General features: G+C 41.7%; 1 protein-coding gene across 2 annotated transcripts in view; it reads right to left on the bottom strand.

The window, feature by feature from the left end:
* The window catches only part of BICRAL (BRD4 interacting chromatin remodeling complex associated protein like), a 77,340-nt gene that overhangs the window by 25,880 nt on the left and 38,048 nt on the right, over positions 1-13,412 (bottom strand). Inside the window, exons 1-5 of one of the 2 annotated variants that reach the window (XM_027525092.1) lie at positions 9,213-12,905; positions 8,338-8,383; positions 7,821-7,869; positions 7,664-7,732; positions 3,181-4,857 (exon numbers count right to left, since the gene is read on the bottom strand). In XM_027525092.1, the coding sequence (XP_027380893.1) occupies positions 3,181-4,857; positions 7,664-7,732; positions 7,821-7,869; positions 8,338-8,378 (1,836 nt within the window). In that variant the 5' untranslated portion in view covers positions 8,379-8,383; positions 9,213-12,905. Of the gene's footprint in view, positions 1-3,180; positions 4,858-7,663; positions 7,733-7,820; positions 7,870-8,337; positions 8,384-9,212; positions 12,906-13,412 lie in introns of those variants that run through there. The other variant, XM_027525091.1, reaches the window with a different exon arrangement.

Genomic DNA, 13,412 nt, shown 5'->3' with positions numbered 1-13,412 from the left:
TCATGTTTTCCCAGAAATTAAAAGGCAGTGCTCAAAGCACAATGGAAACATGTCAGAGGGACCAGCGGCTAATTTGGAGGGGCGCTCAATGGCCATCAAATCAACCTGAGTGGAACTTCCCTGGTGCTCTAGTAGTTAGGACTCTGCGCTGCCAAAGCAGGGGATGCGGGTTTAACCCCTGGGCAGGGAACTAAGATCCCACATGCCATGCACCCAAAAATTAAATAAACATATAAACCCCAACAAACCTAAGCATCAAAATGAAATTAAAAAAAAAAAGAGCATATGATCTCAAGTTTCATGTTAAAAAATAATTTTAAAAAATCAATTTGAGCATCAAAATAAATGACTGCAACAATTTTTAACCCATTAAATAAGATAAAAATCTATGAGTCTATACTGATAGAATTTGTAAAAGGGAGAAACAGGAAAGCTCTTCCTTAGAGCAGAATGCTAAAAATTAAGGTAGAATAAACTTGATGGAATTAGAAAGTCTCTATGTGGTGACCATCACAGTAACAGCTGACTGAGTAATAACTGATTCAGTCGGGAATTATCAATGGAAGCTTAAACTAGTTCAAGTTTGACAAGAAACTATATCTACATCATCTCAATGTAGCTCCCCAAAGAAGCCTGTTAATGACATATCAGAAACCACATGAAGCAGACCCCACCTTAAGCAAGTGCTCAAAGTTGACATGACCAGGAATGGGACGAGTCCACCTCAGGAGGACACATACACCACTTTTGTGGCAATCCTATCAAAAATGTGTTGTTGTTTAGTTGTTCAGTTGAGTCTGACTCTTTGCGACCCCATATACTACAACCCACCAGCCTCCTCTGTCCATGGGATTTCCCAGGCAAGTATACCAGAGTGGGTTGCTGTTTCCTTCTCCAGGGGATCTTCCTGAACCAGGGATCAAATGCACATCTACTGCACTGGCAGGCAGATTCTTTACTGCTAAGCCACCAGGGAAGGCCACCAAAAATGTATAACCTGAATTTCACCATGAGGAAACATGAGAGAAACTCTAACTAAGGGACACTCAATAAAATAATTGATTAGTACTCTTCAAAAAGTCAAGGTCATAAAAAATGAAGAAACTATTTCAGATTTAAAGACATGACAACAGAATTAGGCAGTGATCCTAGGTTGCATCCTGGACCATAAAAACAAAACAAAACAAATTTTATTCTCTCTTGCCATAAGGGACATTATTGGGAAAATGAGCTACACAGAATAAAGTATATAGATTTAATAGTAACATTGTAATAATGCTGACTTCTTGGTTTTGATAACAGTACTGTGGTTATGTAGCGGAATGCTCCTGACTTCAAGAAATAAATCTGTTGAGACTGAAGTACGTAGGGGTCAAGAGGCATCATGCCTGCAATTTACTCTTCAAAACTTTACGTGTGTGTTTGTGTATGTGTGTGTGTGAAATAGAGAGAGAGAAGAATAAAACAAATGGAGTAAAAAGTTAACATTTGGAGAATCTTGCTGAAGCGTACACGAAAATTCTGTACACATTCTTACAACTCTAGATTTTCTGTAAGTCTGACATTATTTCAAAACACACAGAGGGACTTCCCTGGTGGTTCAATGGCTAATATTCCTCGCTCCCAAAGCAGAGGTCCTGGGTTTGATCCTTGTTCAGAGAACTAGATCCCACAGGTCACAACTAAGATCGAAGATCTGGCATGCCACAATTAAGACGTGGGACAGCCAAATATATGTAAATAAAATTTAACAAACAAAACACACAAACAGTTTTGATACCAAAAGTGTACACTGAACATCCTTAATCATAAATAATCTTTGTTTCCTTAGGATTCTTAATGGAATTACTAAGTCAAAGGTATACAGTTTAAAAAATATTGACCTACGTGGTAGAGAGAAGTTTTTGAGTTCTTCTAAACATGGAGGAGAAAGGCAGGGAAAATGGAGGAGTTGAGAGGGTATACCACAGCGGGCAGGTGGGATATGGAACTGGAGCTAGAGAACATTCTCAATGTGCGAGAGCCAAAAGCCAGAGGAGTTCAGGGACTGGCAGATGGGGTGAGGGACCACCGCTGGCAAATGTCTGAAACGCTTTTCAGGAACATCATCTTCACATGGTGTAACTGACTTCCTGGTCGTTCACCTGCACAGCAGCCTGGTAAGAACAGGCTCAGGTACTTGGTCCAATCCAGTGCCCTGGATCCTTCCCTCTGTATGCATCCCTCTGTGCAGGCCAGTTACCTGCTGCTGAGTCTCAGTGGGTCCCTGAGCCTTTCCAGTTGGCACCCAAGAAACAGCCATGACTTCTCTACCCAGTCCATAGTCATAGGACCCAGTGGCTTCTATATGATGCAAGTGGGAGTGAAGCCAAAGTATTAGTCACTCACTCGTGTCTGACTCTGTGACCCCATGGACTGTAACCTGTCAGGCTCCTCTGCCCATAGAATTCTCCAGGCAAGAATACTGGACTGGGTTGCCATTCCCTTCTCCAGTGGATCTTTTCAACCCAGGGATTGACCCTGGGTCTCCCACACTGCAGGAAGATTCTTTACTGTCTGATCCACCAGAGAAGCCCCATGATGTAAGTAAATAATCTGAAATAATCTTTCCTTTTAAATGCCTATAACACATTCCATCAAATATATGTATTAATATTGGCTCTTTGATCCCCTGGAGGAGGAAAATGACAACCCACTCCAGTATTCTGGCTTGAAAAATCCAGACAGAGGAGCCTGGCTGACTAACAGTCCGGGTTGCAAAGAGTTGGACACAATGAGCTAAGCACACACTGAGTATTTGCCACTTGCCAGGGACCATGCTAAGCGCTTTATACAGATTATCTCATTTACCTTTCTCAATAACTATGTGGGATGGTAGTATTATTAATATAAAGTCTATTATACAGATGGAAAAACTTAAGTCTAGAGAGGTTAGTTAAGGTAAGACTTGTTCCCAGTCATACAGCCTAGATTCAAATCCATGAAGTCTCCACCCTAAACCACAATGCTATGCGGGATAGAACATTTTAACTAAGAAGAAAAAAGGCAATCAATCGTAAGTTGAACATCTTCAGATAATAAATTGGGAACCTAGGATGAAAATTATATTCTTTACAAATACACATTCCATTCTTCCATTCCATAATCACCCAAGCATTTGTTTGATAAAGGGAACATTACCTGACAGAAGAACTGCTGCTGGCTTCCCACTCCAGGCGTGTTGCTGAAGGTGCTGGTAGACTTGGAAGAAGGAACTGGAAGACGATGGGACACACTGACCGGTCCTGGAGTCCTGTTTGGCTGGGTCAGCTGATCTCCTGTAAAGTTTGATCCTGATGCACCAGACTGAACCGCAGACCCAAGACTAGGATGGGCAGTGCTGGATGAACTAACAGGGAACCGACTAGGTCCTGCCATGCTTGTCACCGAGGGCATGGTGGTGAAGCCAGGTCTTCCTTGGGAGACGCTGCTCTGCCCAGGGGACAGGTGCAAGACAGTGGGTGATGCCTGCTGCAAAGGCACCTGTCCACCGACGATCTGAGGGGAGGCGTGGTTGACAATCACCGGGCTTCCGGAGGCGGCGAATGTCTGCCCAGACACTAACTGGACGGCGGCACTCTGGTTGTTCAGCATCTGTCCAGAATATGGTTGGTTGGTCCTGAGCATGTTGGAAGAGTTTCTGTTCAACATGACATGCTCTGAGGCCACCTGGCCGGAAATGAGCTGAGAGGGCTGAGTCTGAAGAAGCTGCCCATTGATGGTCTGGACATGGTGTACCGAGTTGGAACTGACAGAAAGGCTTGTAGGTATGAGGAACTGACTCTGGGGTGTGTGAGGCTGGCCCATGGGAGAATGAATAACGATACTGCCCCCGGCGCTGCTCACAGACTGCGAGGTGACGGGCTTCCTTGTGTTCTGTTGGTTTACGATGTTCACGGACATGTGCGGACCAACCACTGAGCCCTGGGGTGAGCTTGCAGAGGCGAACGAGATCCCTTGCTGAACATGGTGCTGTTGTATTCCCAAGTTGTTCACATTGTATGTGTTTTGCTGACCCATCTGGATAGGCTTTGGCTGGATATTAACTGGGACTTTATTTGAATTTGGTGCAAGACCCCTTTGTATGATGATGTTATGCACAGGTAAAGATGTTTGGAAATTTGTGCTGTTAAACGGAACGGTAACAGGCTGTGCTACTGGGCTGGAACTGGAGTTCCCAAACAAGGAGTTGCCATTAGGAGTCTGTCTGTGAACAAGAAGCCCTCCACTCACATTTGAGGGGGCTTGCTGCCCACTACCCTTTAGTATAATTTGTGATCCATCTAGGTTATTAATAGTCATCATGGAAGGTTGATTACCAAATGACCCAATTAACTGTATTTGTCCAGAACCACTAATCTGGCTGCTATTAGACAGATGCTGGCTGGGCACACTGATCCCCACGTGGTGCATAAAGCCATGGTGCACACCCACTGTATTGCTTGCAAACGAGGTGCCAACAGGCACATGAGTCACCCCTATAGGCTGCAGTGTCTGACCTGAGTAATTAGAAACATTAGAAGCCTGAGTAAAGGATGCTGATGAAGAGGGATGAAGCTGAGCTTGTGCAAACTGTTGGCTTGAACCTATACTGGCGTCCAGATATGCCTCTTCTGCCAACGTCTGTTCAGTGATATTGGCCTCCTGCAAGGATTTCTGAAGAATGTCAAAAGGTTGGTCCTCACTGAGATCAGGAAGAGGAGAAGACTCAAGTTCATCTTCGAGAAACTGAAGGCTACTTGAAAGTGGCAGTCCATCACTGGGCCCTTCTCCAAGCTGGCTGCTTACAGCTTTGAGGGCTGACTTAGGATCAGCATTCTAAAAAGATAAGTGGGAGGTTACACGGCGTATCTCACCTCTGAGAGAGACTCTTAGACAAAAAACGAATCTCACTTTTGAATATGAATAAAGCATAACAGTCTGCTTTTTAGACTCAACTCTCCAAACTGCTCATCTTATTCTGATACTTGATTTCCTTAGTAATGATGTTTAAGGTTTTTTTTTTCCTTTTTTGGTAAGTATAAGCATTCATTGCTCTGGTAAATTATTTTATAGGGAACAGATCAATAATGCAAACATACTCATGGCTACCTGAGTAGCTTTATTCTTTGAGACAGTGGCACAGGCATTATTTTTCAGGATTGTTCCCAAGTCCAAAGCCTGAATGGGACTCAGCCTAGGGTATGTGTGTATCCAGGAGACAGCAGTGTCTAGTTCTTTGTACCACAGGAGGAGACGTGAATTTTGGGAGTTCTGAGTGTGGTTCTACTAGATGTCCAGAAGGTATCCCAGATTCAGCCTTGACTTTCAAGGTTTCTCAGAACTCCCCTAGTTCTAACCTGTCCCAATCCAGGCAAGATCAGTCTGGATGAAAAGAAGCTTCCCATGTGAAATGAGTGAATGCGCATTTGATTTCTTAGAAGTAATCAGCTCATTATGATGCTTTAAAAACTCTATCAGTGTCCTATTCAAGAGCAAAAGTTGGTCACCATTTGTCAAGTGCTCACTTGTGCATTAGTGTCTGTCCGTAATGAGTCCTTAAGGTCTGGGCATTCCAATTAGAGACAACAAAACAGGCATATGTAGAGAACCGAACACAGTTACTGATAAATCAGAGACACTCCACTGGGCCAGAAGTTTATCATGGGATACGACAAGGTTATAAAAGAAAAAAAAATGAAATCAATAGTTATTTAACACAGGTGAAGGCAATGTGAATATACTTAACACTACCAAACTGTATACTTAAAAATGGTTAGGATGGTAAACTGGTTATATATATTGTAACATAATTAAAAATTTGTAAAGGTGAAGAAAAACATTTAAAACTAGATCAAGCAAGAATAAACAGTCCAGGGATTCCTTGGTGGTCCAGCAGTTAGGACCTGGTATTTTCACTGCCAGGACCTGGGTTCAATCCCTGGCTGGGGAACTAAGATTCTACAAGCTGCACAGTGTGATTGAAAAAAAAAAAAAAGAAGAAGAAGAATGAACAGTCCAGTTTTCAAAACCCTAGAAATTCTCAGCCATAGGCTAGTAAGGTATGGTGTTCTGGGGGCTAGAAGACGGGAAGAACCAGGTAGAAAAGCAAGACTGGTTCACCTGACACCCAATTAGAACTTGAAGTCATTTGAAAGGAAGTGGAGCAAGGCCGCTGAAACCAAGGAGGTGTGTTTGCTTGTTTCTGCAGAGAAAGGTCAAGGCGACAGTGGATTATCTCCTGAGTGGTGAGACATGGTAATGTTTTCACAGTGCACAAACTAACCGACCATGGGTTTAAAATTTCATAGTTTTCAAAGCTTTTAAAATATTTCTACTGCCATGACATAATCCAAGTTCCCCCAAAATCCACCCTGAATGAAGAAGCCTGAAGAGTTAGAATCATACTCACACGGAAGGGGGAGAGCTGGTGAGTAAACATCAGCAGTGTCGGAAACAGGCTAAATACCTCCTTTATGGGCTATAGGCATGCATGCAGTTACTGCCCATGCAGAATGAATTTCAGAAATGCTACTGATTCACAAGCCTTACAGGAGACAGTGTTGTGACTTTAAAGCTACCTCTAGCATGTGGAGGAGTCTTACATGTTATGATCTAACATACTTTGTACACACTCAAATACGTTAAAGAACTGTACGTTTCCAAGAACTTTCTAAATGCTACACCAATGGTACTCCATATTATGGATGAAGAAAATAAAGACCCTGATGATGACAACAAGTTGACATTAACTGAACAGTGTGCCCATGGACTAGTTCCATTCATCTTAACCAGTCTATGAAGTAGAGTTATCATTCTCCTGGATTAACAAATTAAGAACCTGAGGCTCACAGAGATTTAGTGATATAAGCAAGGTTACAGAGCTAGAAAGTGGCAGAGCAAGGATTCAAACTTGGGCAGTGGGACTCTGGACTATCATCCGTGGAGAACAAAGCAGTTAAAAGATTAAAGTAACATGGGCTTAAACACAGCCATCTGGATACAGTTTCCAGGCAGAACTCACCTGTCCCCCAGGTCAGATTTCTTGTCTAGATGCTCCTAGAGTTTAAGGACCTGCACCCTGGAAGCTGGTGGCCTGGGTTCAGTTCCAAGCTCTGCAACTCCTGGCTGTGTAATACTCGGTAAGTACCAACCTTCAGTTCCCTCATCTTCAAATATGGATACTAATAGAACCTACTACACTTCATGGAATTATTGTAAGGGTTAGTGGGGTTGATATTTGTTAAGCTCGTAGTGCCAAGAACATACTGAGTGCTTAATAGGTGTCAGTTACTATGATATTTTTCCTCGTTTAAGATGAAAAGGATAAGAACATAACCATAATTCAGAAGGATTTTTTCTTAAAGCTTATGTAACAGTGTTCAAAAGCCTCTAAGTTTTTCAGGTTATGTGTCCCTGGTATTTTAGAAAGAAAATTGAAAGCTTAGGAAAATAGTAAAGTAAAAATCTTAATAGGCTAAGTTAAAAGTAGAAACTGTCAACATAATTCAATAGATTTTCCTCTTGTGGCAACTGCAAAAGACGAAGTGAGGATTCCCATCATGATCCAAAAGCAATTATAGCTTCCAGTCACCAGGCATCAATGAGACAGAAACACCTGATCACTGCAGTTTCCAATACTCACACTAGAGTTGGCGAAAATCGAATTTGAATTGGCTGCAGAATATCCTGCGTTAGTCAAGTCCTCATTGCTCTGCAAGGTACAAATTCAAAAAAATGATCACTTAGACTGTAAAAGAAGAAGCAAAATGTACGACTGTGACAGCCTGAGTATTACTCACCGATTTATTACTAGGTCCATGTAGAAAATAGTTCAATGCTTGTGGGTCTCTAGAAAACAACAACCAAACAGAGACAACAGCAAATGAATACATTACTTATACTTAGGGTTCCTCTTTACTAGGGTAAAAAGAAAATGACGTATTAGCTCAAGTAGAATCCTCTCCTTGCTTTAAAACTATTAAAAGTTTTTGTTCGTTTTGTTTTGTTGTCATTCCATTTCCTATTAGCACTCATTTCGGCCTCCTAGGGTTTCTTAGAAAATAAATTTAATAAAGGATTACCTAATGATGACTCCTATGTTAATCCATGTCACTCTGTCCTCCTACTCTACCTATATATACCTATAGGTAGGTATACTATACTTATCTACTATACCTATATATATCTACTATACCTATGATGATTACTTAATTTTTATTTAAAAAACCCACTTGGTCTCAATGTGCTTATTAGGTTGTTTCAGTACAGCAGACCTCACACACTCAATTCACCCCAATCCCGGAATAAGCATCTTACCCAATAAGATCAAGGAGACACGAGTCGTCATCATCATCCATGACAACTATAAAGAAAAGGAATAAGAAAGCACTGTTTCAGCAGAGCAGATTAAAGCCACCAGCATCAACGCAACACAAAAATATACCTTATACTTTCCTAGATAAATAACTGTAATTCCTGTGCATTTCCCGCTAATTGCTTATTATGAATGTGATTTTAAAATTTTTGTGGTCATTCAAGAGATCAAGTATTCAATTTAAATTGTTTTTATTGAACACAAATCCTTAACTTACAAGTTAAAAAGGAATCCAGACAAATCTAAGGGGGTTGGCAGCAACCTTTCACATGCAATTCCCCAAAGAGGCAGTAAACCAGGAACAGTAACTTCCTCAAAAAATATAGTCAACAAGAGGAGCAATCACAGTTTTGTTTTTAAAAAAATCCCGTGCATACAGAGGTCTTTGAATTTTGTGACTAGATGTTTCCAAACCTGGTAAGCAATCTGGATTTCTAGCCATATTTTAGCTATCTTTAGGAAAACAGAAAAGTCAATTCTCCCTACTTTTTGAGACAGAAGAGGCACCACTGCCCCAGGCAGTACTATGACAGGCTTTGCACTGAAGGTCCCAAGTTCCTCCCTCCGCAGCAGCAATGCCAACTGTTCAGTTGTAAACAGTGTACATCCTAACCCTAGAATCTTTAAAGTAGAAACTCTCAACTCCCAGTTCACCGCAGCTCTAAGCCCAAAGCTCCCTCTCTCCCCAGCCATCGACAGCATCCAGCTCAGCCAGCGCAATCGCTGTGTTCTGGCTGAAACAATAACAACTGTACAAATTCCAAGAGTGGTTCTCCCCCTTTCTTTCTCCTCCCTCCCCCGAGATCGGGAAACTTACACTAGTGATCCGACACCTGGTAACATTGCTTTGCACCCATTTCGAGCCATGCGTGGAATAATTTACATCATGGAATGCCAAGGCCAAGAGTTCTGGAGCCGTTGGAAAGGGCAGTTGTGAACGGCAGTTGGACAGAGGAATGAAATCCTGAAGAGATGCCCAGAAGAGGGACACGCCCGAAGAAGGCAGAGTTTCTACTAAGGTTTTTTTTTTTCTCGGTTAAAACTGCCATCTCCTCTCCACTTCCCCCCAACTTCCCATCCTATCGGTCACAAGGCCAAACAAATATAAAAATTACTCCTGCCACATGGAAGGAAACTTGCTTTCCTCAGGAAGGGTCTGGAAGGGGTAAGTATCCCCCCATGTGGGACCTCCCCATTGGTGGGTGACAGGGTTCAGCTGCTGGTGGATTATCCATCTGAGTGGATCTTCGGTGGAGAGGAGAGCTGATGGGAGATAGGAGGAGGTCAGTGTGAACAGCTTATCCAACTCTAACAGCCATGGCCACAATGGTGGGAGGAGCTCGGGCCAAGTGAAATCTGTGTCTAGGACTCAGATGTTGAGTTACCCAGGGGCATGCTAGGATGACTTTACTAACATGGCTTTTGAGAGGTGAAAAGGGACAGGAAGGAGAAATTGGAAAACTATCATCAAGTAGATATGGTAGAAATTTGTATGAAGGTCTGCACTTAAATCCTGACATTTAACATGCAGAATCACATTAGCTGTTGCTTATAACTGTTCCCTGGGCTGGTCTCCCAGACATCACAATCACATGGACTACATTAGCTAATTATGATGTATAATTAAGCCTATAAAATGCATATTATTTCTTTACTTCAATATGACTATTTAATTGGAGCTCCGCCGTACCCTCTGTAAATTCATTTTTTAAGTGTCTGTTTTCAGAACAAACTAAATGTATGTGAAAACAGCTTGCATCAGGGCAGAACCCTTTCACGTCTCTCCCGGTTCCCTTTACACCTGTATCAGCTCCTCCAGCGCACGAGATGCCCAGGGTTAACGCACACACACCGAGACAGGAAGGCAGCACCAGTCGCTCCTCCCAAGTGTCACTGCCACCAAAACGTTCAAGCACAGAGAGCATCTGCTACCCCACAGTTCAGTGACAAGCCACTCCCTGAGTAGACCCAATAAAAGAACAATTGTACAAGAGGGATGAAATTAAAAGCCACCGCACATCCTCCCCTACCAAACCAAGTGGGCTGCCCAGACACTTGACAGAACACTTGGTGGGGACATCCACCCTACTCAGGGCATCAGTCTCGCCAGACAGACCTTCTCCTCCAGCGCCCCTTGGGTAGAATTCCACAAGCCTTTATAGTCAGGGGTACTCTGAGAATTCTACTTTTTAAAGGGCCACACTCTTTTCGACTAAACAGTTTCAGATTAGAAGAGATGGCTCTTACCTCTATGCACCCAGCTCTACATGGTGCCAAAACACAGTCACAATGCAGCCCAAGCCAGTATTTCTTTCCCCAGGAGGACAGATGGCCCCATCAGAGTAAATCTACTAGCGTGAACATGTAGAAATTGACTAGGATTCTAAAGTGGAAAGACAACCTGAGGATAGAAACTAATGACTCCAAAGTGAAGAGCTGAGTTTTTTTGGGAAAGATTCTCCCATTACCTCTGGGCTCTCGTTGAAGCCCTCACTAAAGTAATGACTCTGGATTCACAAGATGGGCCTCTGGTCGCCCCTCTTCCAAGGGGAAGTCCCTAGATCAGAGGTTACAAACTACTTGGTTTCACACACTAGAGCAAGACACATCCCCTGGGTGATAGCAGTTTGCAGAAGTAGGATCTGGCAGGGGGAGAAGGGGACTGCGGTTCTTACAGGTGCCCTAAGAGATCAGAAGGCACTGCCCAGACACCTGACTACCACTTTTTTAAAAAAAATTAATTTATTTTTATTTCTTGGCCACACATGGGATCTTGGTTCCCTGATCCAAGACTGAATCAGCACCCCATGCATTAGAAGTGCAATGTTTTAAGCATGGGTCACCAGGGAAATCCCTGACTACCACTCCTAGAGTAAAAGCTAATATTTAAAATTGCTCATACTGTTCTTAATCAAGAAGACAATGTAAAACTGACATTTCAAATCAGCAGGAGAAACGTTAGCCCTCTAGAGAAGAGAAGGTGGATCCATACCTCCTATCTTACAGAAAAATAAATTCCAGATGGATCTAACAGTTAAACGTGGGGGGCGGGGGAGGGAGGAGAAGAGACTTACAGTTTAAGAAAAACATATGGGAGAATTTTGTTTTTATAATCTTGGAGTAGGGGAAGGCTAAGTATGTCACAAGACGCAGAAGTCTGCCAAATTTGATGACAAAATTTTTTTAAATTCTGCATGATGAAAGAAAAAAAAATGAACAAAGACTAAAAAACAAACAAAAAAGTGGGGAAAACATGTTCAGTTCATATCACAAGCAGCTTTTCTCCCTAACACATAAAAAGCTCATATTTTTAAGAAGGTCAGCTACCCTGCAGAAAATCAAAGGGTATGAAAAATCAGTCCATAAAAAAGGAAAGACAAGTAGCCCTAAACATGTAAAAGTAATCACCCTCACTTAGAATAAGAGAAATGCAAATGAAAATTACAATAAGATTATTTGTCAGATTGGCAAAGATAAGGTTTGATTAAGGACTATGCTAGTCAGGAAATGGGAAACAGAGACTTTTATACTTTGGTAGTGAGAGCATAAACTCTGGAGAGGGCAACTACTTTAAAAATTTTAAATGCATGAATCATGTCACCTAGCAAACATTTCCAGGTGCTTGTCCTACAGATATTTCTTGCACAAGTGTGAAATGCTACGTGTATAAGACTACCCAATGCAGGGGGCTCCCTTAGCGGTCAGGGGGCTAAGTCTCCACACTTAACCACGCAGGGGGCACGGGTTGGATCCTGATCCGGGAACTAAGATCCAACGTGCCCGCAACACAGCCAAAAAAAAAAAAAAGACTTATCCACTGCAGCATGATTGGTTTTTAACAACAGACTATAAAAACCTAGATGGCAGGAGTATGGGATTTCTTAACGTGATGGAAATGTTGTGGAATCAAACCACGGAAAACTGTACACTTTAAAGGGTGAATCTTATGGTATTGAAATTATATTTAAAGCATTAAAAAAAATGAAATGAAAGAGATATGCACCTTTCTTGTTCCTTTGATCATATACCTTTCCAAGTCAGTTTGTATACATCTGCCTCATTATTTTCAATGGCTGTGTAACAATCCATTGTGTGGGTGAATATAATTGATACCCAAGTGTTGGGTAGAGGGAAAATATATACATGTGTTTATAAATATTCAGACCCTGAAATAAGGCACAAATAACCAGCAATACCAGCTGCTTCTGCGAGGGAAAACTGGGTGGCTGGATTTTGGGCTTTCCCTGTTTGGGGCCTGGGCTTGATTTCAGGTTAGGAAACTAAGATCCAACAAGCTGAGCAGTGGTCCCCACCCCAATACAATTAATAAAACAAAGAGGATGGGGAGATCCACGAAACACAAGAACCTCAAGTCAGGCTCACTCTAGGTAAGCATACTGGACATCAAATACTGGGAAAATTTTCAAGCAGTCCAGTGGCCTCAAGAATAACCTACATCAGCTATCTCAGAAGAAAGACCTTATAGACAGTTTGATATTCATTAAGATCACAGAAAGATTTTAAACACTGCCAAGCCAGAGATAAAAACGAAGATGGTAGGCTATATATATATATATATTTTTTTTTTTTTTTTTTTTTACATAGGAGGAAAAAAATCTGAGCTCTTATATCAAGAAATGTGTTGGTTTCAAGAACAAATTTCAGGAAAGCTAGCTAAGCAAATCAATTCTACTGATTTAAGACATTATAACCTAGGAGCAGAAGAAAACATTAAAAGTCATAACACAGGATTTCAAATAATTCACAAAATGAAATCTGGTATGTGACTGTATCACAAATGATTCTCTTCTCTCCCTTATACGTTTTTCTGTTTTCTCTTCTTCCAAAAACATTATCTAGTGAAAATGATGACTAATAAGCTAAAACTTTAAAAGATCATCAAGAATCAATAAACAGGTTATCTTTCCAACATACAAAAAAAATTACTGACATCTGCTTTATTTGCATTGATTTGGTATAGCATCAGTATGTGTCACAATTTCCCAGTCATTCACAA

Source organism: Bos indicus x Bos taurus, chromosome 23 (assembly GCF_003369695.1).
Source record: "Bos indicus x Bos taurus breed Angus x Brahman F1 hybrid chromosome 23, Bos_hybrid_MaternalHap_v2.0, whole genome shotgun sequence".
Lineage (NCBI taxonomy): Eukaryota > Metazoa > Chordata > Mammalia > Artiodactyla > Bovidae > Bos > Bos indicus x Bos taurus.
This window is presented reverse-complemented; position numbering and strand designations above follow the sequence as displayed.